The sequence below is a fragment of the Vipera berus genome (genome assembly GCF_964194415.1).
Source record: "Vipera berus genome assembly, chromosome: 2".
Lineage (NCBI taxonomy): Eukaryota > Metazoa > Chordata > Lepidosauria > Squamata > Viperidae > Vipera > Vipera berus.
In genome coordinates, this window is record NC_138203.1 from 96,985,553 (window position 1) to 97,011,549 (window position 25,997).

General features: G+C 41.3%; 1 protein-coding gene across 1 annotated transcript in view; it reads right to left on the minus strand.

Moving 5' to 3' along the window:
* PIGG (phosphatidylinositol glycan anchor biosynthesis class G (EMM blood group)) overlaps window positions 1–25,997 on the minus strand; it is an 81,820-nt gene that overhangs the window by 34,303 nt on the left and 21,520 nt on the right. Inside the window, exons 7-10 of the mRNA XM_081319388.1 lie at window positions 25,116–25,333; window positions 22,058–22,336; window positions 11,739–12,196; window positions 7,445–7,636 (exon numbers count right to left, since the gene is read on the minus strand). Of these exons, the coding sequence (XP_081175514.1) occupies window positions 7,445–7,636; window positions 11,739–12,196; window positions 22,058–22,336; window positions 25,116–25,333 (1,147 nt within the window). The remainder of the gene's footprint in view (window positions 1–7,444; window positions 7,637–11,738; window positions 12,197–22,057; window positions 22,337–25,115; window positions 25,334–25,997) is intronic.

Genomic DNA, 25,997 nt, shown 5'->3' on the forward strand with positions numbered 1-25,997 from the left:
AACTAATATGTGTATATTCAAAATCCCAATCCAGAAAATAAAACATCATCTATACAGTTTAGCACATGAATGTGCTTAGGTGGGGAACAGGTGAGGATTTGAACTGGGGATTTTCTGTCCCAAAGCTCAGATTCAGACTCTTAGTTACTTTAACATCTTCTAAAACAGGCATGTCAAACTCGCAACGTCACATGACATCGCGTGACGTATCAGAACTTTTTCCCCATTGCCGGCAATGGGGTGGGCATGGTTTCGTTGTGACGTGTCCGGCCCGTGGGCCAGCAGTTTGACACCCCTGCTCTAAAACAAAGTTTTTTTCCCACAGCAAAAAATGGGTAGGTCACTCCCTATATGAAACTGTTCCCATCATAGCTATAGAGTTGTTCCCACTGCGACATAATTTAACACAGTTTAATGGTCCACTTGAATGCATATTTACTGAGGAAAAATTTCTACTGAACTCAACAGAACTTATTTCCAAATAAATACTTCAGTCAGCTGCAAGGCATCAAGAGCATGAGGGCTTATAATCATAAATCTGAACTAATCCTCTCTGTTACACACAATTTGGGGTTCTTAAAAGCCATAAAAACCACGTAATCCATAAAACCATACAGTATTAATAATAATTAATCCTACCACTTTCGGGATTTAAATAAGCCATTGTTAACAACAGTATTTTGCAGCCCAAGAGTTTCTATAATTCTTCAGAGTTAACCCCCAATATGCGAAATAGAATAACATCATCACCCAAAAGCATCTTTAACTACAAGTGACTGATTGAAGCCATTCGGGATGCAAATATATAAGTAAAAGAAATTTTACATCTGAGGAGCCCAGTTTATTCGTGTATGCTACTATCTCCCCAATAAAGAGCAAAAAGATTACAAAAGTTCTTCATTTCCCCCATTCAGTAATTTTCTCTGGAAAGCCCATTCTATAAGAGTATGGACTTATAAATCAATCAAAAGTCCCAATAGATTCCTTCAAATGCCTCAAGAGGGGTCAAAAATAAAAGGAGAATGTGGTAGACTAATTCCCTTTATTCACTGGCCCTTGACAGAATGGAGACTTTGCATGCAACAAGGATGCATCAAAGACTTGAGTTGGAAACATCAATCCTGAATGAAAGAACAACACAATATACACAACTGATTGCTCCCAAAATCTTGGCAAGAAATATTAAGAACTCCAAAACAAAACAAAAAAACCCCAAACCTGCTAAATTCTTTTTTTTAATTGAAAAGTTTTACAATACATTTTTAAATACAAAAAACTCCCTCCTCCCCCTCCCCTCTCCCCAACCCTCCCCTCCCCTCCCCTCCCCTCCCCGACTTCCCAGAGCTGAATACAGGGTATAGTGATACAAACATAAGCTAGAATATGCTAACAACAAAAATAAGACAATAAATTCTATTGCACTTTAACTCTCCATAGTCATAATTATATTACTAACAGATAACAAATAACTAATAATACATCATATAAAACCACTACTTATTCAAATGCTAAATGAAACTTTTTACTCCCATATTTATTCTGAATATATTCAATCTATCTTCTCCATTCCACAATATATCTCTGTTGCGATTGTTCTTTCAAATATGCTGAAATCTTTGCCATTTCCGCCAAGTTAGAAACTTTTAAAGTCCATTCTTCTATAGTCGGCAGTTCCTCCTTCTTCCAATATTGCGCTACTAAAAGTCTTGCTGCCGTAATTAGATTCAACATCAACTTAGTGTCTATAACAGTAGTATCTGTAATAATACCCAATAAAAACAACTGCGGAGAAAACTTTATCCTTTTTTTAAATATCAATTTTAAATGTTCTGGAAAATCCTAAGACTTTCTTCTCTGCTGTATCTTCCCTACCATGATAAGAAGCAAGACAGAACTTACGGTAAGTGAATAAATAAAAACAAATGGCTATTTTTACTTCCAAATGTTTTTCTATCGCCAGCTTACATCAATATTCTGCCTCTGCATACTGTTTTTCATCACGATATTTTTTCTTCTTAAATCAATGGTTTTATACTCATATAGATATTTTAATAGATGCCACTAATCAGGAACAGTGTTAATAGTAGATTTCCTGCATTAAAGTTAATTCAGTGAAGAATTTAAAGACAGAATCGCTGCAAGAAAAATAGTCTTGGACAAATCCATCAAACATCAATCAACACTTAAAAGCGGATCTCCAATCCATTATTTTTTTTCTTTTCATGCGCAACCCTAATAAAATAATTAACTGCCCTAAATCTCATCAGCTTCAAACTGACAGTCTGCCTAGAGATCACCATAATTGCTTATGGCATAAGCTCTTATTGAATTAGAGTCACCTTCATTAAGTGGAAGAAATAGATTTTAGTAAATCTTAATGACTTAATCTCAGATGCTGTTAAAACTTGAAATCATTATCATCATCCTTTCCTTATCTACATCTTTATCTTAATCCATCACTTTTAAACAGAACTATTGGGATTTCATTTTAAAATTCAGAGCTGGGGAGTGGGGGGCTGGGGCGGGGGGGAATGGGAAGTAAAACTCTGTACAACTACTCCTGCGGCCAACGTTATATGATTGTTGCAGTCCATGTCCATGTGTGTCCCAAGTATACATTTACTCATTAAGTACATTTAAAGGGAATCTTGCAGTGAAGCATATGTTACATGAAAATGTTATGACCTGAAAGTTAACAGATTTGTTACAGGCCAATAGTGGCCTGTACAAGAGTTGGCACCGTGAGTTTTCTAATCTTGGGCTTCTCGTTAACCAATCTAGTTGCCAACAATAATAAATAATCTTCCAAATGGAACACAGTGACCCAACAACATGCTTTTTTATCCTGACGGGTGGTGATTTTCTAAGATCATAAGGAAATATCTTAAAATTTCAACAGTCCGAAATATACTGTATGTATATGCATTTTTTAAGAAGAAAACTTAGAAATTACCCCTTAATCAAAGAACAGGAGTTTAAATGACTCACAGTACTCAAAAACTAAAAGTGGAGTGGTTCTTGAGATTTGATTATGTTGCATGGGAATACCTGGGATGAGACCTCGGATCCTACCTGAACTGTCCTAGGGAAATCTGTGTATATAGTATACAGCTGTCAGAATAGTTAAACACCAGGAGGCCTCCCGCAGGTCGCATCTTTTAAAAGTATAGAGTGACAGTAATTTTCCAATTTTCCTTTCTTGTTAAGTGCTGCTTTATCCATTTACAATGCAGCAGGTCCACTGATGGAACAGGCATCGTTAAAAATTATGAACCAATCACAAACATGGTGCACCTCTCACATTCTTTCTGTACAACCTCCCGTTTGGGCGACAGCCACTGGAGCAAAACTATGCCAGCTTTGCATATCAAGCAAGGATTAGAAAGAAAAAAGATTTGCTATTTGAATTTCATTACAGTGCTTTACAAAGCACAGGCTTTGAGAAAAGTATTATTCAGGCTGACGCCATAAATCAAGCAGCCATAAATTACAATTTGAGGATAAATAACTACTCTATTTTCATTCTAGAAAGGTACTAGGAATCTAACCCCAGTGCTATGCTCAAGAACACTTCTAGCTTGAAATCACAAATAGTTGCATACTTTACTGATCAAAGCAACCACTCTGATGAACTTTAAGAAGGCATATTACTAACAGGCCACAAACCTTAAACTACATGCAGCTATGAATGTACAGGAAGTGGTAATATTATGCTAGCAGTTATAAGGAAGAGTCACATTCCAAGATGCTTTTATAAATATCAACAGATATCGTGTTTCCTCGAAAGTAAGACCCGGTCTTACTTTCTTTTGTGCTCTGAAGTAAACACTAGGATTTACTTTTGGGGAGGGCTTAATTTTTGCTGGTACCGGTAGACCGCGAGCGCGTGGGGGTGGGGCAAGGCCTGTGCATGGGGTGGAGAAGCAACACAGCGGCGAGAGTGTGGTGGCAGACCAGGTATGGTACCAGGGTGAAGATGGAATTGATTGACCTTTCCCTCCCACCACAAACTTATTTCGTTTCCCTGCACATGATGGCAGTGGATCATGAAGAAGAAACGACACGGGGCTGGGAGTCAGGTAAAGAAAGGGATGGGTGCTGATGGCAGGACACCCGCCCTCTTCACCACCCTCCCTCCGAGCCTCCAGCGCTCCACCTGCCGCTTCGTTCAGCCTGGCCACCCCCTCAGCACCCTTCCCACCGCCGCCCAGCACAATCAGCCCGGGGCTGCAGGGGTTGGCCTGGCATGGGAAGGGCATGTGTGCCCTGCCCGGCCGCTTCAACACCCTCCCTTCCCAAGCCTCCGGTGCTCCACCTGCCATCTCAGCGCCCTTTCTGCCACCGCCCAGCAAGGCCACCCCAGGGCTGTGCTCAGAGCCTCCAGGAGCTTCAGGGATCTGTATGTGCCTTTTTCACACCACTGTTTTTGCCGCCGCATCTGTATGCGGGTTTGCCTTGCTGTTTTTGGCGGTGTTTGGGGGGATGGTCTATCCCATTCACAGCGTGGCCACCGTCCAATCACCATGCCGCCTCTCAAGAGGGTAGTGCCAGCTGCCAATGTAGCGGCGGGGAAGGCAGAAGGCAATCCCGCCCACCAAATTAGCCTGGCCTGGGGGGAGGGGGAAACCAAGCAGTGTGAAAAGCAGCACTCAGAGCCTCCAGAAGCTGCAGGGATCCAGGCATGCCCTTTGAAGTCGTCCTCCTGCAATGCACAGCCTCACCCTGTAAGCAATCCGAGTTGCCCAGGGTCAGGTTGCCCGTTCCAGGAGGCTCATCCCGCATGTGCAGCAGAGCTGGATGATGGGAACGGGTCATGCCTACCGCTGTTCTGTACCAGCCTGCTACCGGCCCTGCAGCAAAAGCAGGGACAACCCCTTTACAAACGGCAAGAGGCTGGAATAAAGCCTGCCAAATTTATTCACATAAAACAGAGCAAGACAAGACACCAACCATGAAACAGGAGCTAAGAAACAGGAACTATCCAAGCGGTTGCCTTCAGCAAACCAGCCCTCCCACACATTCCCCTTAAATACAGTTCAGGGCGTGGCCTCTCTCTGCCTCCTTCCGAGGTGCCCCATTGCCTTCCTCTGTTTACTCCTGATTGACTGCCTCCTGCGTCGGGCGTCCTTGAACAGGGCCAGCTGTGGGTCATCTTCATCCACGCTGTCAGGCTCACATAGCTGGGTCTGCGTCGTGACCAGATGAGAGGGGCCTGGCTGGGGGCTCTCATCAAGCTGTCCAATCCCCTCAGCAAGCTCTTCAACACCCCCCTCCTCCTCCTCCGAGTCGTCCGACCCAACTGCCGAACCCACAGGCTGACCCTGAATCACAACAACCGCAACGGCCAACCTGACCTCAGGCAAGCTGGATGCTTCATCTGTGAGGAGCCTGGTCTAAGCTTTCCTGAAGCTGATGGGAACTACGTATCATCACCTCTTGCAACGGCCAACCTGACCTCGGGCAAGCTGGATTGCTTCAGCTGCGAGGAGCCTATCCTAAGATTTCCTGAAGCTGATGGGAACTGCGGCGCGCCACAGCTGGACAATTCAGCCGAGCTGCAAAATTAACTCACAGCAGTGGCACCGGCACAGGTAAGGTGGGGGGGGGAGCACACGATCCAGCCTGCCAAAAAAACTACAGTGGACAGGGATAAGTAGGGCTTACTTTTTGGTGTAGGGCTTATATTAACCCGAACACCCCAAAATAAGCTAGGTCTTATTTTATGGCTAGGTCGTATTTTCAGGGAAATATGGTATTAATTCCTACCAATCATTTCTTACAGAACAGTTAGCTGTAAACTCATGAAAAATTTAGGAAAATGTTTTCCCAAACTTTTTTTCCCAGCTATACCTACCATTGCCCTCTAACATTTAATTAGTTGCCTATAACAGATAACAAATAATCTGTGGGTATTTGCACATGTTTAAAGGCAGAATAATCTAGTTACTTTTTTCATATGGGCCCCCTTCTAATCTGGTTTTTCTCCTGTGGGCCTCCTATCCAGGTCCCATTATTGGATATGAACATGGGACAGTAATTGTGGGGGTTTTTTGGCATTCAAGGGACAGTATTTACAATACTGTATAATAGAACTGGTGCTGCAGAACCTGAGGATAAATGATAGAAGAATGTTGCTGACTTGATCAAGTAACTTCTCAAAAATATTTAGCCACTGGTGGGAACGGCATGCTTGAATTGATCCATGAGGTTAATCGCAATTTTAGCTGCTCTATGCAGCATTCCCTGCCTTCCATGACTAAATGGGGGAAGAATTTATTATATTAATTTGAAGATGGTGGATAGGCAGCAAAGGCTGTAAAGAGCTCCTCCAAACGCAAAAGTTTTTTTAAAAATTTTAAATTTTTATTATATTAATTTATAGTGCAATCTTGTAGTGTTGTTTGGATTGGAGGGATTATAATAAGAAAATGAAATAAAGGGAGTATTAAAGTAGAAGTGGAGAGTTTGTACCTTGTAACTGAACTGGAATGGGATGATCTCACTAAGGTGACGTAAGTTCTTGTCATGTTAGGCGCAAACAACCAGACCCATAGGTGAATAGTATTTTCTCATCAGGAGAATTTAAGATGCAGCACTTATAGTATAAAACCTACCTTTTAGAACAGGGCTGTCAAACTGCCGGCCCGCAGGCTGGTTGCATCATATGGAGGCAGCGCCCAGCCCAGCTCCGGCAATAAAAAAAAAGTTGCGATACATCATGACATGTCACGTGATGTGGTGAGTTTGACACCCATGCTTTGGAACAGTGGTGTCAAACTGCTGGCCCGCAGGCCGGACGCATCATCTGGAAACCACGCCCACCCCATTGCCGGCAATGGCAAAACAGTGGCGATACGTCTCACAACATCACGTGATGTTGCGAGTTTGACATGTCTGCTTTAGAACGTTCCCCACACATTCTCTCTGGGAATAGAATCTAAAAATTTCTACCATGCCACTCTGGAGATGTTTGATCTCTATCCAGATCCTATGCAGCCCACAGGAATGACACAACAAAAAATGTATTGCTAGCCAAGAAAGAAAAGGCTTCATATTTGGTTTTGTGAGCCACCCAGAGGCAAGTATCCAAATCCATTAAATGAATAAATAATTGCAGCAGCATAAGAAATCTCTCAGGCTTGCCTAAAATAAACTGCTAAAATGGGGGAAACCTGAGTTACCCAGAAACAGAATGACTGTTCTGTTGTAATATGCAAAACAAATTGCTAAGATCAAAACTCTCTAATTTTAAGCGTGCGTCTTTTGCATCGACACCTCACTGGCAGATTCCAGGGTTCTTGTCAAAACAGTGTAAACCACTCAGACCTAAAATCTGCCCACAACTCTTAGAAAACACGTGCACAAACCCACATAGTACTTATTTGTGATATTTCTTAGACCTCAAGGTGTTAAGTACATTTACATAGCTTGCTAATGAACTTACTTTGAAATATCTTTTCTGTCTCGTTGCCATGGAAATTCCACATTTCCTATCGCTGCCCGGTAACTGTACACTCCCAAGAGTCCAAACGCCATTGCTATTTTCGAAACCAAAGAACATCTTCGATGAACAAGTACAAGGATCATAACTAGAGACACTGATGCCAGAAGAGAAAGTTCAGCTTTGTGTTCAGAGCTGTAAGACCAACAACAAATTCAATTAAATCTTTTTTTATATAAGGTTCACTTACAAGTTTTATTTTTCTCTTTCTTAGCAAGCGTCGATTCATTCGCTGATCAGAAAACCAGTAGACTTTTCTCACCACATCAGCTTTTGTAAAGTCTTTAGGCAGCATTTATTCTGCACCAAAATATCAGACATTTGACAATCCCATTCAAGGCATTTGTGTTGCCTCTTTCTAGAACCTTCATATTCTTCATAAAGTCATTTGACTGAACGATGTGAGGATTTCATTTGCCTTTTGCAAAAGTCATTAGCTCAGCGGTCTTTCAAGCTTCTCATTTTCAGTGAGCACTTTCCACATTGCTTTTGACTCTCGGGAGCCTACAGGGTCTATAATTAGAATACTTCCTTTCAAAACCTACCAAAGAATTGGGACCCAGGTCCTTCATCCAGTTGCTCATATTGCTGGAATTGGGTATGTCTAGTTTAATGAAGAGAAGGATGAAGGGTGACATGATAGCAATTCCAATATCTCAGGGGTTGCCACAAAGAAGAGGGATTCTCAAGCTATTCTCCAAAGCACCTGAAGGCAGGACAAGAGGCAACGGATAGAAACTAATCAAGGAGAGAAGCAACCTAGAACTAAGGATAAATTTCCTGACAGAACAATTTATCAGTGGAACAACCTGCCTCCAGAACTTGTGAATGCTCCAACACTGGAAGTTTTTAGGAAGAAATTGTACAGCCATTTGTCTGAAATGGTATAGGGCAGGGGTGTCAAACTGCCGGCCCGCGGGCTGGAGCGTCACGGAGAAACTGCGCCCATCCCATTTTCGGCAATGGGAAAAAGTTCCGATACGTCGCGCGATGTCACGTGACATCGCGAGTTTGACATGCCTGGTATAGGGTTTCCTGCCTAGGAGGGGGTTGGACTAGAAGACCTCCAAGGTCCCTTCCAACTCTGTTATTCTATTCTGTTCTGTTCTGTTCTGTTCAGATTGGCTTTGTGGGGCACCTTCATTAAAGTTAATTGGATGATAACTTCAGGAAGCTTTCTCAACTGTGGGCCAACACTTGTTGAATTCTCCCAGTTACATACAGTGCTCTGTTTTAAGTGCTAGGCAGAGTTTAAATAGATTTGAAATCGCTGATATACCTTTATTTCTGCTAGCAAGTTATACTTGTTATAATAATCACCTTTATAATTCTGGGGGGGAAATGCACACTTTCCCATTCTGGGAAAAATATTAAAGAGGAAATTGGGACAAAAATCTTTTACCCTAAGTAGATCAGCAATATGGAATCAACTGCATTGGGTAAAGGATTATGGGGCATATTGTGGGATGCACAATGCCCAGACTCATGATACTATACCACTGTGGTCCAGTAAAATACTAAAGGTATGGCTGCAGTTTCAGGTGGCTGAAGAAGATTCATAAACGGCAGAGAAACTGTCTTTCAAGAAACTTTCCCCACCTTCTTGGATCTCACTTGAGGAACCTCTGACAAAGGGAAAATACCACTGCATTCTCAGATGGTAACTGTATTGATGTGGAAGAGCTCTGCAGAAATAATTTCCCCAAAAATCTTTGATGAAAGTTTAGTGTAAAGAAAGGGAAATATCTTTCTAGCTATAAAACTGGTTTGTTTACTGATCCCTGATATATACCGTGTTTCCTCCAAAATAAGACCAGATCTTATATTAATTTTTGGTCCAAAAAATGTAATACGGCTTATTTTCCAGTTTGGTCTTATTTGGGGGAAAATATGGTACTAAATGCATCTCCCTGATGATCTTATCTAGGGCTTATTTTTGGAGCAGGGCTTATATTATGAGCATCTGGAAAAATCATGCTAGGGCTTATTTCTTTTTTGGGTCTTATTTTTGCAGAAATACGGTACTGGGACCAGAAAAAGGAGACCGGGGAGTACTTTCTTTGGCAGACCTTGTCAGAAAATTTAGTAGGCATTTCAATAGAACCATTCTCCTGAAGCCATTGCATCAATCTTTTCTTCTAGGTGGCAATCAGATCGTGCAACTTCCTGCTTCTCAGAAAAAACATTATTTTCTTAACAAGCCTAAACCTGATAACACAATCCTGTGTTTTTTAGGATTCCGTATGTAACACAACTGGAGATCAGCTTAACATTGCTCCCAGCTTCCAGAAAAATCGCACATTTAACTGTTTTTTGGGGGGGGGGAGGGTTAGGGTTTGTCTATTCAAAAAAAAAAGTGCCTTTCAAGGCATTATAGCTGCCAAGATGTGTGATCAATACCTGATAAAATCTAGGAAGACAGTTTCAGCTCCTGGCTCCTTTCAATAAGCATCAGCAATGCAAACAGAGCAAAACAATGCAGAAGGAATCTTTAAAAGGCAGTTTATAAAAAGCAACATAATTTAGCCTTTTTGCGTCACAGCAGTTGGGTTGCCTTGGTGCTTAGTTCTCGTTTTATTTTTAGCACAGTGCACACACCGCTTTGAGTCATTGGGGTTCTAGCAATACCTCTCCCCTCTCCCCCCCCCACACACACACATTGCAAGGCCTGCAGAAACACACACTTATCAAGCCATTGGTGGGTTTCCACATACGGCTAGCAGCATACTCAATTTAGTAAGTCAGGTGTGCTCTAAAAAGCACGCTGTGCCACCAGAACAAACGTGCTGCTGAAACATTCTGGTTAAGGAGCTGGAATGTTGTGTCACACTCACACATCCCTGCAGCTTTGCTCTGTGGTGAAAGAAACATAATCAGGCAGAAAAGGAAGCTTTAGCGAGAGATGCAAAGATTAATTTGTTCACGTTATCAGACTAAGAAATGAAAAAAATAAGTTTAAGTTGATCCTGACCCAAACCCCCAATTCAACTACTTCTCCTCCACAGATATTCTTTTAGCACCTGCTGGTAAGACAGAAATAGTAGGAAAAGAAAGGGAGAGGCCAGAATAACCTCATGCATTGAGTGCTTCCTTCCTCTTTCAAAAGAAAAATCTGCCTGCACTTCAGCCTCAGAACAAGCGACACAATGTACTAGCTAATTCCCATGGTGCTGGGGGTGATGGGTTTGGGTGATGGGCATTTTAGTCTGACCCATATCTAGAAGGCATTCAGTTGGGGAAAGCTAAATTCATTTTAAGTCACTGCTCAGCTGGATGGTTATCATCCTCTGCTGATGGTTTTTCCCCTCCCTTCAGATACTCAATAACCCAAAACACAGTGCAGAGAAGCAGAAAGGGAGAAGGGGGTGGGGGCAACGGATACAATATTCATATGTGCAAATCTTGTTCGAGATTTTCAGGCTAAAGCAGAATGTCACATAAATAAATAAATCTTATTTTTTATTTAAGAAACAAGGGAAGAAATATACCCAAGCACAATATGATTAATATATCTTGCAAATATTTTTTTAAAAAAACCTTTTAACCAGAGAATTAAGAACTCTGCTAGCCATATCTTGTAGTTAAAGTTACTAAAAGTTTAAAGACATGTTTCTCTTCTGACTTAGTTGAAGGATTTCTACAGCTTGCTATCAGAGTAACTACTGATTTTTTTGTTAAATCATTATACCATATCATTGAGAGAGAGAGAGAGGGAGGGAGGGAGGGAGGGAGGGAGGGAGGGAGGGAGGGAGGGAGAGAGAGAGAGAGAGAGAGAGAGAGAGAGAGAGAGAGAGAGAGAGAGAGAGAGAGAGAGAGAGAGAGAGAGAGAGAGAGAGAGAGAGAGAGAGAGAGAGAGAGAGAGAGAGAGAGAGATAAGATATACTGAGGGGTTTTTCTCTGTATCCCACCAGTGGAGTGATGCAAGTAATATTTATTTATTAAATGTAAATGGCCACCCACCGCATAAAACAGGGACTCTGGGCCATCTACAACAAAGCTAAAACTCAATTAATATATATGACAATTATTATTTAAAACATTTTAACATGTTTAAAAGTACAAGGGTAAAAGAGCTCAAATATTAGGCAAGGAGCAAATGTCAATATCAAGGGAGCCTCTTCAGTATCACACCAGTCCTCGGGGGTCCCCAGATCTGATGGGACAATCGGTTTTTGAGGCACGATATACTTATGTACTAGACCTTAAGCAATCTACGTTACAAAAATCAAATAGGCACCTTGTCAGCCAATGTCCAAAATCTGGTCTATGCGCCCACTGGACTCCAGTTTGATTCAATGAACGAAGCACTCTACAGATGATAAGGATGAGCCAGGGAGTTGCTAAAGCCATCCACTTCTCAAAGTTATTTATGCTTAGAGGGTTGGCCCCTCTGCCCATCTTCAGATCATCCTCTATTATTTCAATATCACTTCTGTAGTGGGAAGGAGTCTCTTCCATTTCTTCTGCCTTTGCCTTGCCCGTTGTGAGGATCTGCAGATCACCATCCTTTGTCAAGAAATAATGTCTACAGATTTCTTGGCAGAGGGCAAGGCAAAGGGTATTGATCAGGAAATACCAGGTTTGGTGTTCTTCTTCAATAAAGCTGCTAGCACCCAAACTTGAAATATGGCCAATGGTGCCTGCCAGGATCAGCACATCTAATTCAGACCAGCTGGAAGGAGCAGCAGCTGGATTCTGCAAAGAGGGGGGAAAAAAAGCATATCGTGGATATAATTTGGAAGAATCCAACATATCATTAGAATCGGCAACATATAGCTTCTTCAGCGACAACTGTACTTTTGTTATATTTTATGTAAATCCTCTTCAATCCTGATCTAAAGCAAGTTTAATTCAGCGCTGCTGCACATGCTCTTTCAAGGACTGGGATACAGCCTCCTGCAATAACTTATGAAACATTTTTTTAAGGCAGATTAGTTTTACATCGGGATAAAAAACAAATCACATGAAAATGAAACGAGCAAACTTTGACCAATCAGCAATTCTAAAAAAAAAAAAAAGATATAAGTAAGGATCTCTTCTTGCCTCTCCGCTTTCCAATATGTTTGGATACTTGAGGGAAAAAACTACAGCACTCCCATGAAGGGATGGGTACGCTGCTGAAATTGAGAAACAAAGTGGACATCCCAAAGGTGCTTTTCCAAAAGGCAACTGGACTTCCTTCATTTTTTTTTCCTTGAAAATGTTTCATTTCTCATCCTAGAAGCTTCTTTAGTTCTGAAGAAGCAGCTTCTTGGATGTGAAGTGAAATAGTTTCAAGGGGAAAAAAAAAACAAGACAATCCAGCTGCCTTTTGGCAAAGCACCTTTGGGACCATAATGACCTGGATGATTGAGAATCTCCGTAAGACAACAAAAGTGGACAATTTTTACGGCGCAGTATTTTGTCTGAGGTTGGATGTTTGGGGATATCTTAAGGCTAAAAGCAAAATATTTTCATTTCCACTCTTAACCTCAAGTCCCTAAGCTGAGCAAACAAACAATAGGCTGAAAATTCTCAGGACCTTCCAATACCATTGCCATATCCCTGGAAAGCTAGGACAATAAGGCGCAACTCCAACCCCAGAAAAAGTTGATCACCTTGATGTAGTTTAATACCAACCATAAAAAGAACGGTGATGTGCAGATTATCTTGTCCCTCCTGAAACTATGGCTTTATTTCAGACAAAAGTGTCACGCAAAGTTGCCCCAAGAAATAGATATTTTATATGTTAATCACTCTACAGCATCAAGCACACTGATTTAAAGAAAACTAACCCCTTCAAAAAAAATCCTTGGCACAGGATCTTCAACAAATTGAAATACACTTTGTTGCACAAAAAAACATGACGATTTAGGTAAAATGCAATCAAGTAAAGGAAAAATGCAATCACTTAAGTTACAAGCAATTGCATCTGTAGAATAATGTTTCAAAATGTAAAGATAATCAGAGAAGATCCAGAAAAGAGTACTTTGTCAATTCAAACGCCAGCATTATTCCATAGAAGATCAGGCAGCCCATTTCATGAAGATTGAATTATATCAAGGCACCTTGATGTAGATATTGAAAACTGAAACTTTGGAGGATAAACCAATCAGGTGCTAGTCACCCAGAGGCATTAAACTACAACCACAACTGGAGTGGCTAAAGTGGCATAGGATGAGGCAGGAGGGAAATAAAGGCAAAGCAGGATGCTTACACAGGTTATACATGAGACTGAAAACAAGTTCCTTATCAAACAACAATCATATGGCGTCAAAAACTCATTGTATTTTTTGAGACTTTCCGAGATAGCTGGAAACCTTTGAATGAGTTCAGCAATCACTCCCTCAGTTTTGTCTTTAACATTTGTTTCCAAAATGGCTTCTTTGAGTTCTCTAATGAAGTATCTGAGATGCAGGAATGCTTTGATCCTCATCTTAAGTCCTGATATCAAACTCACAACTCGAGCCCATTAATTCTTTTGTACAATGTTTGGTCTGTTTGTCCTATGCAGAATCCACAACAGCACCTCTGGCAGATCGTGGCACATATCACATTAGAGGAAGGACATGTGAAGGCGCCTCTAATTTTGCGTGTAAAGTTGTTAGGCCTCTGATAGTGCTGTTGATGTAAATGTTGGGAAAGCATAGCCATCTTGGCTTGGTTCCCACGTTAGAATTGTTGTCTGTTGTTGCTTATGAGAATCTGCTTCAAGTTGAGTTGGTAGTCTGTGTTCAAGTATTGAGCTGCCACCCAATCCTAAGAAAGCACTGTGTCTTTATCTAGTATGGGCTGTAGCTTCTTCATAATATTTTTTGTGAGCTATAGTCTGTAAGTGACAGTCGTGTTCTTTTGTTGTGCTTCTATGATCTGTCTTTTAATAGGTTCCCCTCTGGAAAGTGATCTAGCTCTAATTTTCTAATGATCTTGTGAATCAGCAATTTAGATTCCTGAATTGCCTGGTTTAATCTCACAGTTGAGTATCTGTGTCAAGTGGGATAGAACAAATGCATTTGTAGCCTAGAGTCTGCCCATATATGGCAGATTTGATGGTATGTCCTGGATGGAAGTTGGAAGCATGTAGATATGCAAGGTGATCTGTAGATATTGTGGCCTCAGAGCTAGCCTCCAAGATGTTGGTGGATCGTGTCTCACAGGTACCATGCCTAATGAGTCAACAGCCAGTGATTCCAATACCAATACCTGCTCAGGCTCCTCCTCAGCCAGCCCTAATCCTTCTTTAGCCAACACTGGTGCCAAGAAGACAGGAAAACATCCCCGGACCGAGAATCCTACACCCCAGCAAAGTAAGTGCCTCACAAGCAAGTTGCAAGATGCTGACTCTACAAGCAAAATCAATGCCTTATTACTGGCAACTGCTGGGTAGAGAAATGCTCTCATGAGGATTCATTTCCACGGGTCCAGATGCTAAAAGTCTCATCAATGAATCCCAAAGAAAGGGGGATTTTCAAGAGCTAAGAATTCAGGAAATGTTTCAAGTGACTCATGAAGATATTTGCATATTTATGGAACTATGTTTGTATCCATGGCAGTGCCACTGATTTGCAGGTATGTTATTGCCAATAGTAACTAAATTATGGATGAATACAAAGTCATGCAGTCTGTGGTACGGCCTATTATGCTGAGATCACTGATGGTATCTTGATGGCTTGAAGCCCATGTTTATGAAGGATGGGGGTATATTGTGCCATATCTGTGATGGGTACAATGGTATTGTTAAGAAGATTGCCAATAGACTTCAATCTTCTTAGGAAGCCTGTGGTATCTCCTATGCAGCTGGCAGCATTTGCTGAATAAATTCTCAGTACAGAATTCATGAAATCCAATATTCCAAGCCATGATATTCCAAAGTTTGAAGGATCGCATGTATGGCATAGTTTGTGCATCTTGGGAAGTAGGTGCGAGATGCTTAGTCAATGCTCCAGGTGTGTCTCCATGTAGATAAGGTCTTCTATCACTGGTCACTGCAGTATAACATATTGCTATGTCCAACCGATTAATTCTATTGTTATATACACCCACAACTATCTAGAGCCGTGGTGGCGAACCTATGGCATGGGTGACACAGGTGGCACAAAGAACCCTCTCTGTGGGCACATGCGCCGTTGCCCCAGTCCCAGGCCTTCAGCTGGGTTTCATAAAACCTTTTCGCTTTAGGCCTCCGCCGTGTGCAAAAAAAAAGGTTCAATCAATCAATCAATTTCAACTTTTTGCAGGGAAAAAAATCTTGCAAAGTTGGAATTGATTGATTGAACTTTTTAGTCCCACCCAGTCTGCCGTTACCACCACAGCCATGCCCACCCAATGGGCCACACCCACCCAATGGGCCATGCCCACCCGGCACCCGATGATACATAAGTGGGTTTGGGTTGCAGTTTGGGCACTCAGTCTCTAAAAGGTTTGCCATCACTGATCTAGAGAAACCAGTTCATAATTTCTAATATACACCAATGCAAGTTTGTTTGTTCGTTGCTAGTCAATGAACTCTTGAGGGATGCGGCAAAAGAAACACTATTTAAGAGGTTCCTCAGAATCAGCAAAGCAGAAATCATTTGTATATCTTTTTCTGCCACTTTGATTCTTATTAGCAACTTGTGCCCACATTTGGAGAATTTTTGCTTTTCCCAAACCCTTTTAAAAAAGATCTGCAAGTGATAGCTAAAACCTTACATTTTCTTTGTCGGTACTTTTTTTTTTACAAATTTTATTGATTTTCTAATATTACATTCACATATTTGAAAAGCAACGTAGTGGCTGAGTAGTAGTAATTCAATTACATACAGATGTCATTAGTACAAATTTCAGATTGCTACCATAAACATTTCCTCTCTTTTTCCCTTCATATATACTGTCTATTTGTAAATTAAAAGACAAGTTTTATCCTATCAATCACATAGAAAATAAATTTCTTACATATATCCATAGTTTTTAGTTTACGCATATTCTAGTTATTTTAACATACAATCTTTTAGACATTCAATGACATAATCAATTTTTCAGTTTCAATTTCCACTAACATTTAAATTTTACGTTTGATATTTATCATTCCCAAAAATTTTAATATACTCCCAATTCATCTATCACCATTCTTCACAAAATCTAATATTCAAAATACACATCCCGTCTACTTAACTTCTCACCCTCTATATCAACAAATTAAGGATACAATATATCCTTCCTTTTTGCTAGTTTTCAGTTTTTGGTTTTTTTAATAATCAAAATTTCTTTTTATTTCAATACTTAACACTTCCTCTCTCTTCCTCTTTGTGTCTGCTATTTCTTGCTTAAAGTAATAATTTTCATTTTTAACATTCCATATAGACCTATTTTAAGGGACGCGGTGGCTCAGTGGGTTAGGACGCTGAGTTTGTCGATCAGAAGGTTGGCAGTTTGGCGGGTCGAATCCCGAGTGCCGCGTAACAGAGTGAGCGCCTGTTACTCGTCCCAGCTTCTGCCAACCTAGCAGTTTGAAAGCACGTAAAAATGCAAGTAGAAAAATAGGGACCACTACGGTGGGAAGGTAACAGCGTTCCGTGCGCCTTTGGCGTCTAGTCATGCCGGCCACATGACCACGGAGATGTCCTCGGACAAGCGCTGGCTCTTCGGCTTTGAAACGGAGATGAGCACCGGCCCCTAGAGTCGGAAACGACTAGCACGCATGTGCGGGGGAACCTTTACCTTTACCTTTTATAGACCTATTTTACTTTCAACAATAGGTTTTTAGCTCATCTACATTATTCACCTTTACATGACCTTTATGCACAAATCAATATTCAAATTAGCTATTAGTATTTATACTGCTAAATTTTAATGACCAAAAAATTTTCTTTATCTCAGTTCATAACAATGTCTTATATTCAACATACACATCTTATCTATTTAAGTACATTCTATTTTAGATTTCAATAAAATGGTCAAAACTCCATTCTTCTTGAGTCTTATGCTAGCTTTTTTCCTTTGCCAAATCTTCTTCCATGTCCTTGTTTTTGGGTCATCGAACCAATCTCCTTGTAATATCATGTATATTAATTGATATTGGCAAAACCATCCGGTCACCATTTTTTTAAGAGGACTTGTAGGTCTAGTGGGTCGTCTCTTTATTCTTCCATATCGACGTGGTTGTTCTGAATTGTTTATCTTCTCATCCAACTGTTCTTTTTCTAGATCCTCTAGTTCCTTCTGAGTTGTATAAGAAACCTTTTCCTTTTCCCAAGTTGTCGATGTCTTTTCTGGATTTTCAAATATCAATATTTGTTGAATAGTAGATTCTTCTGTCATAGTATTTGAATATTTCATTTTTTCTATTGTATTTTGCATGGATGATTCTTTAGTTGTGGTCATAGTTTGAGCTTTCATATCTGGGCTGTCTTCTTGTTCCTTCCCATAGCCTCTTAGTATTTCATTGGTTGTGGTAAGAATTTGAATTAGTGTTTTCAACATATAGAGAGTTTGTTGATCTTCATCTATAAGGAAATTTTGTTCCTGGTCTTCTTCCATATTGATATTTTAAACTAAAGGCTTTACGCTTAGAAAATCCAAGAGAGAGATTTTTTTTCTCTAGGTAGAGAACACAAAGCCTTTCACAGCTGTTGTTTCAAAGTTCTCAAGGTTATGTATCTTATCTATTTCCCTGGGCAGTCAGCCAGACCCTTTTAAAGTTTCCCTTTGAGTCCCAAAGTTATTTCAATCTTTTCAGTTTTTCTTTTTCTTTTTATAAGAAAAAAACCAGATTTCCAACAGAAGTAAATAATGAAAAATAAAAAATAAAAAATCTTTCAGTCCACATCCTTTGAGAAGTAAGGTTCCAATTGGGATTCAGTTACTTTTTCAATGTTTAAAATGCCCCTGGGTATTTAGTCGCCACTCTTTCTGGAGGGAAGGCTGAAATCCCCCTTCCCTCACCGCAGGGGGGAGAATGCTTAGCAGCTTAAGGAGGTACAGAAAGTAATTAAGAGTGGAAAAGAGGTAGATCTCACCCAGTCTCTTCCACGCTGCTTTAAACGTTGCCTGGTGGAAAATGTGACTTTGGTTGTTCACAGCCTAGGGATGAGCCATAATGGCCGGTCCTTTCGTCCACCGGTTTGGAGGGATCTCCAGGTCTAACAGGAGAGTTGTGGCTCTCCCGCAATCCAGCGAGTGCCCCTCCTTGCTGGTCGCCTCTTCGGGGCGACTTTTGGCCCTTTTCAGGGGCCCCCAGCAATGCGAAACTGGATGGGGGAGAGATAGCAAGTCTCCCAGCCGTCCACAGCAGCTGCGTGGCAAACCGGAAGCTCTCTTCGTCGGTACTTCTAAATACACCCCCAAATGATCTAAAAGGGAGGATAGTTGAACTTTTGATTATGTATGGGGCAGGTGATTTAACTGCTATGGTGCCATATGCTAGCCAACACACACACACAGAGAAGTTAAAGTATTGCATGAGTTAACAAAAAGAACCCCTCATCTAGTTGAAAGGGGAAAAAATATATTATTCTATATTTACTTACTAATACATAAATGCATTTTAGAATAAAAGCTATTTTTAAAAATTGCTCTTTGCTCCATTTCACATTAATTCTAAGTATAGTTTATATGACACCTGCCTAGTTTTTATGCCTTTTCCCACTTAGATAAGAACTGGTGAAAAGCAGGCTCAAAATTTAAGGTCTTGTATTTCTTTTTCCTTCTTATTACAGTTTCTGTAATATACTGCTTTTATATGAAATTATCACCGAGGCAGTTTGCCATAAACTGCTTGTTAAAACAGCACCTTTCATCCAGTTAAACTACAATCTGAAAAATGCCGCTTCAAAACTTATTATTGCTCCATTATAAAATCGGATAACATGGATTAGTGGAAGAAATAGTTTTCATGCAGTGATTTTTTTTTTCCAAAGATTAAAAGATGCCCCTTGAAGCTCTGTGCAGCAGTCTCACCAGCAGTATCCTGAAACTAATCTTCTTGAACAATACACATAGGCTTGGATAATTTAATCATTAAAATTAACCACATCTTACCCTTTAGGCAGCAAGCTTTCCTAGCTGTAACAAATCCAAGGTTCAAAATTAGGAAGTGCAGAATATTTTTAATTTCCTCCAGACTGCAACCTCATTCACAAACAGACATGTCCAAGCAATTGTTAAATTTATGCAGGCCAATAAGCAGGATTTGTCAATGCACAAATTCAGCTTAGGATGTAAGAATCACCAAACAGCCATCCTGAATTTACAATGTATAGTATCTTGGCTCAAGGTTCATTCAGCCTTCCATCCTTCCGAGGTCGGTAAAATGAGGACCTAGATCAGGGGTAGGCAACCTTGGCTCTTTTATGACTCGTGGACTTCAACTCCCAGAATTCCTGAGCCGGCATGGCTCAGCATGGAAACCTCTCCCTGTCCCCTCAGCATGGCTGGCTCAGGAATTCTGGGAGTTGAAGTCCACGAGTCATAAAAGAGCCAAGGTTGCCTACCCCTGACCTAGATTGTTGGGCGCAATATACTAACTCTGTAAACCGTTTAGAGAGGGCTGTAAAGCACTGTGAAGTGGTATATGAGTCTAACTGCTATTGCTATATACTACATCGGGAATATATCTAGAACTGGACATTATAGGACTCTGAAAGAGAAGGCGGCAATACAGGTAATCTTTGACTTACGAGCACAATTGAGCCCAAAATTTATGTTGCTAAGTGAAACATTTAAGTGACTTTTGCCCCACTTTACAACCTTTCTTGCCACAGTTGTTAAGTGAACCATTGCAATTAAGTTAGTAATGCGGTTATGTGAATCTGGCTTCCCCACTGACCTTGCTTGACAGAAGCTCACAAAACTTGATCACATGACTCCGGGACCTGGCAACAGTTATAAGTATGAACCAGTTGCCAAGCATCCAAATTTTGATCACGTGAGCAAGGGGGTGCTTGCAATGGTCATAAGCGTGGAAAATGGTCATAAGTTACTTTTTTCAGTGCCTTTGTAACCTTGAATGATCACTAAATGAACTATTGTAAGTCAAGGACTACATGTACACAAGGGCTTTCCTAGATTGGATGAATGTTTTGTGTAATTCAGAATGGTCCTTTGATGTTCTTACTTTAACAAACTATGCCTCAACAATCACGGCAGCACACCAGAATGCCAAGGAAGAATATAGAACATACTGGAAAAGAATGAGTGAATTACAAAATGGATACAAGCATGCTTTCTAAACAAGCCTTCACATTAGATCTTAAGGCTAAGACTTTACTCAAATAATGGAAGTAACTTTAGAACTTAACTCACCTTTGAATCCTTACTTGAAACCTATACTTTCACAGAAATAACTTGGTATGACATCTTACTTATCCAACAACATAACAATTCTATCTTCAAAATTATTTTGCCACCTTCTTCAAAGAGACCAACCGCTCTGAGACATACAGTAATTGTAGGGAATTCCAAAATAATGTTTGCAACATTACTGGGATTGGATTCACACAAATCATATTAACAGCAAGCCCATTAAATGAAGCAACTCATTAAAATAAGAGAAATTTAGTCGGGAATTCATGCACAATTGATTTCAGAAGTTCTGTTCTAATTTACTACATTGTATAGTCTGCCCCGATAGGAAAATCAAGAAGTACACAAACAGTTCAAAATGTAATCAATTGAACACACTTGGCTTTCCTTGTTTTTGTAGCAACCTGCCAATCACCTCTGCAAGATGGCTAAGGAGATCTTTCCTTGATGATTACTAAAAGAGTTATATTATTGAGGCTGTAAGCAGGGTTGACATTTTATACATAATATGCAGGTATTCTGTCATACATTAATTAATAAAGGGTCACAGATTATAGAGGAATCAATGTACAATTCAGATCAGATTTATAAAAGAATTGCAGAGGAAGCCCTGGCTGTTTTTATCTTGAATGTATAAATGGCAATTAACATTTCACCACTGAGAAAGAATGCCTACTATCCAGAACTGCAGATTGACTGATGAGGTCACAGAACACGAGGATTATGTGCAAAAATATTTTTTTAAGGAAAAAGGTAACTACAATTAGATTGTATGGCTCAATATTCATGGTCTAATTGCTAGTGTTTGTCCCACAATTTAGAGAGAAGTCAAACTACTTGTGATTCTGCAACAGATTGATCTGGACTGTTCACATGCACTGGAACTATTTATATTGCAATCTGAAGCGGGGGGGGGGAGTTAACTTAGACCTTGCCCTATTTCTTTGTTCAAATTTTCTCCAGCTACTTTGTGAGAGAAAAGATAGGGGTACCTGTGTTATTTATGAAGGCATAAGGGAAAATGAAAAAAGGCATTGTGACTGAAAGAAATCAAAAGGAAGGCACAAGGAAAAAGGAACCGCATGTGGATAGCAAATACAACTTAGCAATAGCACCTAGAATTATATACCGCTTCACAGTGCTTTACAGCCTTCTCTTAAGTGGTTTACAGTGCCAGCCTATTGCCCTCAACAATCTGGGTCTTCATTTTACTGACTTCATTTTACTGATCCTCCCTGGAAAAACAGATGCGCAACTGGTAAGAAATTATATTACATTCCAGTATTTTTTTTTTACCTTCAATGGTTGTCTTGAATTTATAACCCGTGCTTCCAGAAGAGAAATTATGACCCAAAAAAGCCCCGAAGCCAGCATGATAATTCCAGCTGCCATTAGCCAGGGAATGCTGCAAAAATAGCATAAGCTTTCTGTGGAGGTGCACACGACTACATGAATGGCACTCCATACGAGGCACATCAAGTAGAACATCAGAGAACACGAGGAAGAGTGAGGCATCTCAAATTCAGCTCTGCTGCTCAGGGCTTTTGGAAGGCTCAGTAAGAGTAAGAACAGCACCTAGGTCGGGGGGGGGGAGGAAGAGGAAACACAGTCAAAATCTAGTCTACAACTCAACAAGGGGCAGATATTACACACTATCACATATTACAGGTGGGGTGCAGCATACCTCAGTCATTTCCCTAACCATCCAATAAATCAAACGGACCTATTCACATGTAACACTGTATATTGTTAAGCTTTATACATTCTTCTATAGCAGTGATGGCGAACCTTTTAGAGACCGAGTGCCCCAAAACCGGCCCCACCCTGCCCCCCACCCCGCCCCCAAAAGGCCACCCACTGCCTCCACAGCCCACCAATCACCCAGGTGGCCTAGCAGCGCCATGGCGGCCACGCCCTCCACCTATGCCCCTAATCATCTTCATGCAACGGAGCATGAGGGCGGAGTCTTGTCCCCGGTGCCCGGCTACCATGTCCTTGGCTGTGCTGCTTCACGTGGGCTGCACCTGGGGGCGACTCTCCTCCGGGGGGCTGCTGGTGAAGAGGGGGCCGTGGGGGGAGGTGGGGCTGGGGTGACGGTGTGCATGCCCATAGAGAGAGCTCTGAGTGCCCCCTCTGGCACCCGTGCCATAGGTTCACCACCACTGCTCTATAGTATCTTGCAACTAAACTATAAGCAAATACAGGTAGTCCTCATCTTAAAACCACAATTGAGCCCAATATTTCTGCTGCTAAGCGAGACAGTTAAGTGGATTTTGCCCTGTTTTACGACCTTTCTTGCCACAGTTAAGTAAATCACTGCACTTGTCAAGTTAGTTACATGGTTGTTAAGTGAATCTGGCTTCCCCATTGACTTTGCTTGTCAGAAGATCACAAACGACGATCATATGACCCCAGGACACTGCCATCGTCACAAATATGAATCAGTTGCGAGGTGTCTGAATTTTGATCACATGACCATGAGGATGCTGCAACATTGGGCGTCCTCCTGGATTCACGGCTCAATTTTGAAGATCACATAGGAGCCGTGACCAGGGGGGCTTTTGCACAGGTTCGCCTGGTGCGCCAGTTGCGTCCCTATCTGGACCGAGACGCCCTACGCACAGTTACTCATGCGCTTGTGACCTCCCGTTTGGACTACTGTAACACTCTCTACATGGGGCTGCCCTTGAAGACCACTCGGAGGCTTCAACTGGTGCAGAATGCGGCCGCGCGAGTTGTAATGGGGGTTTCCCGATACTCCCATGTAACACCTCTACTCCGCGAGCTGCATTGGCTTCCGGTTGCCCTCCGGGTGAAATTCAAGGTGCTGGTTATTACCTATAAAGCCCTACATGGCCTGGGTCCGGGGTACTTGAGGGAACACCTGCTGCCGGCTTCAAACGCCCTTCGCCCAGTGCGCTCCCACAGGGAGGGTCTGCTCAGGGTTCCGCCGGTAAGAGATTGCCGGCGGGTGACACCCAGGGATAGGGCCTTCTCAGTGGGAGCGCCTGCCCTCTGGAACCAGCTGCCGGTGGAGCTGAGGACTGCCCCCGACCTCCGATCATTCCGCCGGGGCCTGAAGACCTGGCTCTTTGAGCTCTCGGGCCCAGGCTGAGGAGAAAATTATTTTAATTGGGGTTTTTAATAGTACAGGGTTAATTTAATATTTTTTAACTTGGCTTTTAACTTTTGTATGTTTGATTTTTAATTCCCTGTAAACCGCCCTGAGTCCTCAGGGAAAGGGCGGTATATAAATGCAATAAAATAAAATAAATAAATAAATTTGTTAAGTATGAAAAATGGCCATACGTCACTTTCCCCCCCCATGCTTTTGTAACTTGGAATGGTCACTAAATGAACTGTTTTAAAGTTGAGGACTACTTGTATGTGACTTTGGTATGGCAGTGGACACACACGTACATGTGGCATGGGGTGGGGGGGCAGATTACCTTTCACTACCACACTGGAAATATCTAGATGGAAGTCAGTGTCAATTATACCTTCATCTACATGGACAGGTCAATTATGGCAGCTAGTACCTTGTCCTTTGGTGGTTGTGAGTTTCTGGATACTGAACCTTGCCTTTTTTGTGGTCCCTGTTGCTGTTTCTCTCTCTCTCTTTCTGCCTCCCTCCCTCCCTCCCTCCCTCTCTCTCTCCTTCTGTACGATTATACAGAATAATGTCTTTTCTCATACCTCCTTGTGAAACCTGGTACTGTTTGAACTGTAAGTACAATGTATGCTTGTTCCTATCTAGGTAGCTCAATTCATTAAGAGGGGGAATTGACTCAACAAGGGAGGAAAAAAGGAGAAAAAATGAAGATAAAAAAGAGAGATCAGACCAGTTACTGTAAAAGTAACAATCCCAAGACCATCCGATAACTTCTACTCTTTACTATGCCTTTTGTTGCATCATATATCACACAGACAAAAAGTATCTACAACAACTACTGGGAACTACTTGGGATAAAATGTCCCAATCTGAGTCTAATCAGAGAGCCTTGTGTCAAGTTGAATTTGGCTCGGAATGTAAATACCGTGAAACTGTGCAAATCAAGTAACAGGCTCAATATGCTGCTTTATAAAGTAAGGCTTTTGTATCCCCACAATAGATCCACACAATTGCCATCCTCCAACTCTTCTGCAAATCTCCGAAAAACTGGCTCTGCTTTCGGGCCTAGGGTTAGGGTTATGGTGGCTGGGAATCATGTGGCTTTTCTTTTGAGACGCTGGGTTCTTTTCTTTCATTTTACTTTTCCCTAGTTTGGGCAACAGGGGCCTCTTAGAGATGTTGAGAGTTGGGTGGCTTTTAAGACCAATAAATAATAAATTTCAAAAAAAAATCAGTCCATACCTCCAGAATAATCATCGTTCCTGTTATCATTGAATAGATGTCATACTGGGCCACTTGCTTGCTTAAAGAAGAGCTCAGGATCTTGAGAGCTTCCAAATACTGTTTTATAATTTTTTTGCTCAAATTCATGACAACTTGTGTACTACTGCCCTCCAGATAGTATTGAATCCAATTCCCATGAGCTTTTTCTGCCTTCACAAACATTTCAAATCCAGGATCTAATAATAAGAGATGAGAATGTAAATAGAACATTATATTTTAATACAGAGTTTAAACTAAAGCCTGCCCCATAATGTTTAACGAGTTGTTTTTCTCAATTTATGGCTAGTGGAATGAACAACAGTGGACTAGATCACCCAGAGCCCCAAATACTTATTCAGGGTTAGGGTTAGGCTACCTTTCCAGGTAGGCTTTACTTACCAATGGTAATTGGGACTGATGTGGTCACAAAGTGCAATGGTAGGGGTTTGCTGACTTACAATGAGAGTTTCAGCAGTCCTAGTTGTCGTTTTTTAGGTGAATCTCGCATGTTCACAGTGTCCCATTATCAGGTGATCACCATTTGCAACCTTCTGCTGTCTGTCTCACTGGCTTTGTTTGTTGAAAGCCAGCACCGAAGGTTGCAAATGGCAATTACGTAATTGTGGGACATTGCAATGTCATAACTGTGAGGGATAAACAAGCACCTGAAACTATTACCGTAAAACCACAAGACAACCCAGAACTATGGATCTGAAATCTATCCAGCAGACCTCTGATGACGAAAAGACCATCCTCACACACGGCCTCAATGTCAACCACAAAGATGTTGACCCCATCAAATACCTCGCCAATCTCGCACCCATTCTAAAAACGCGCCACCAGGACCATGAAACACAAGAA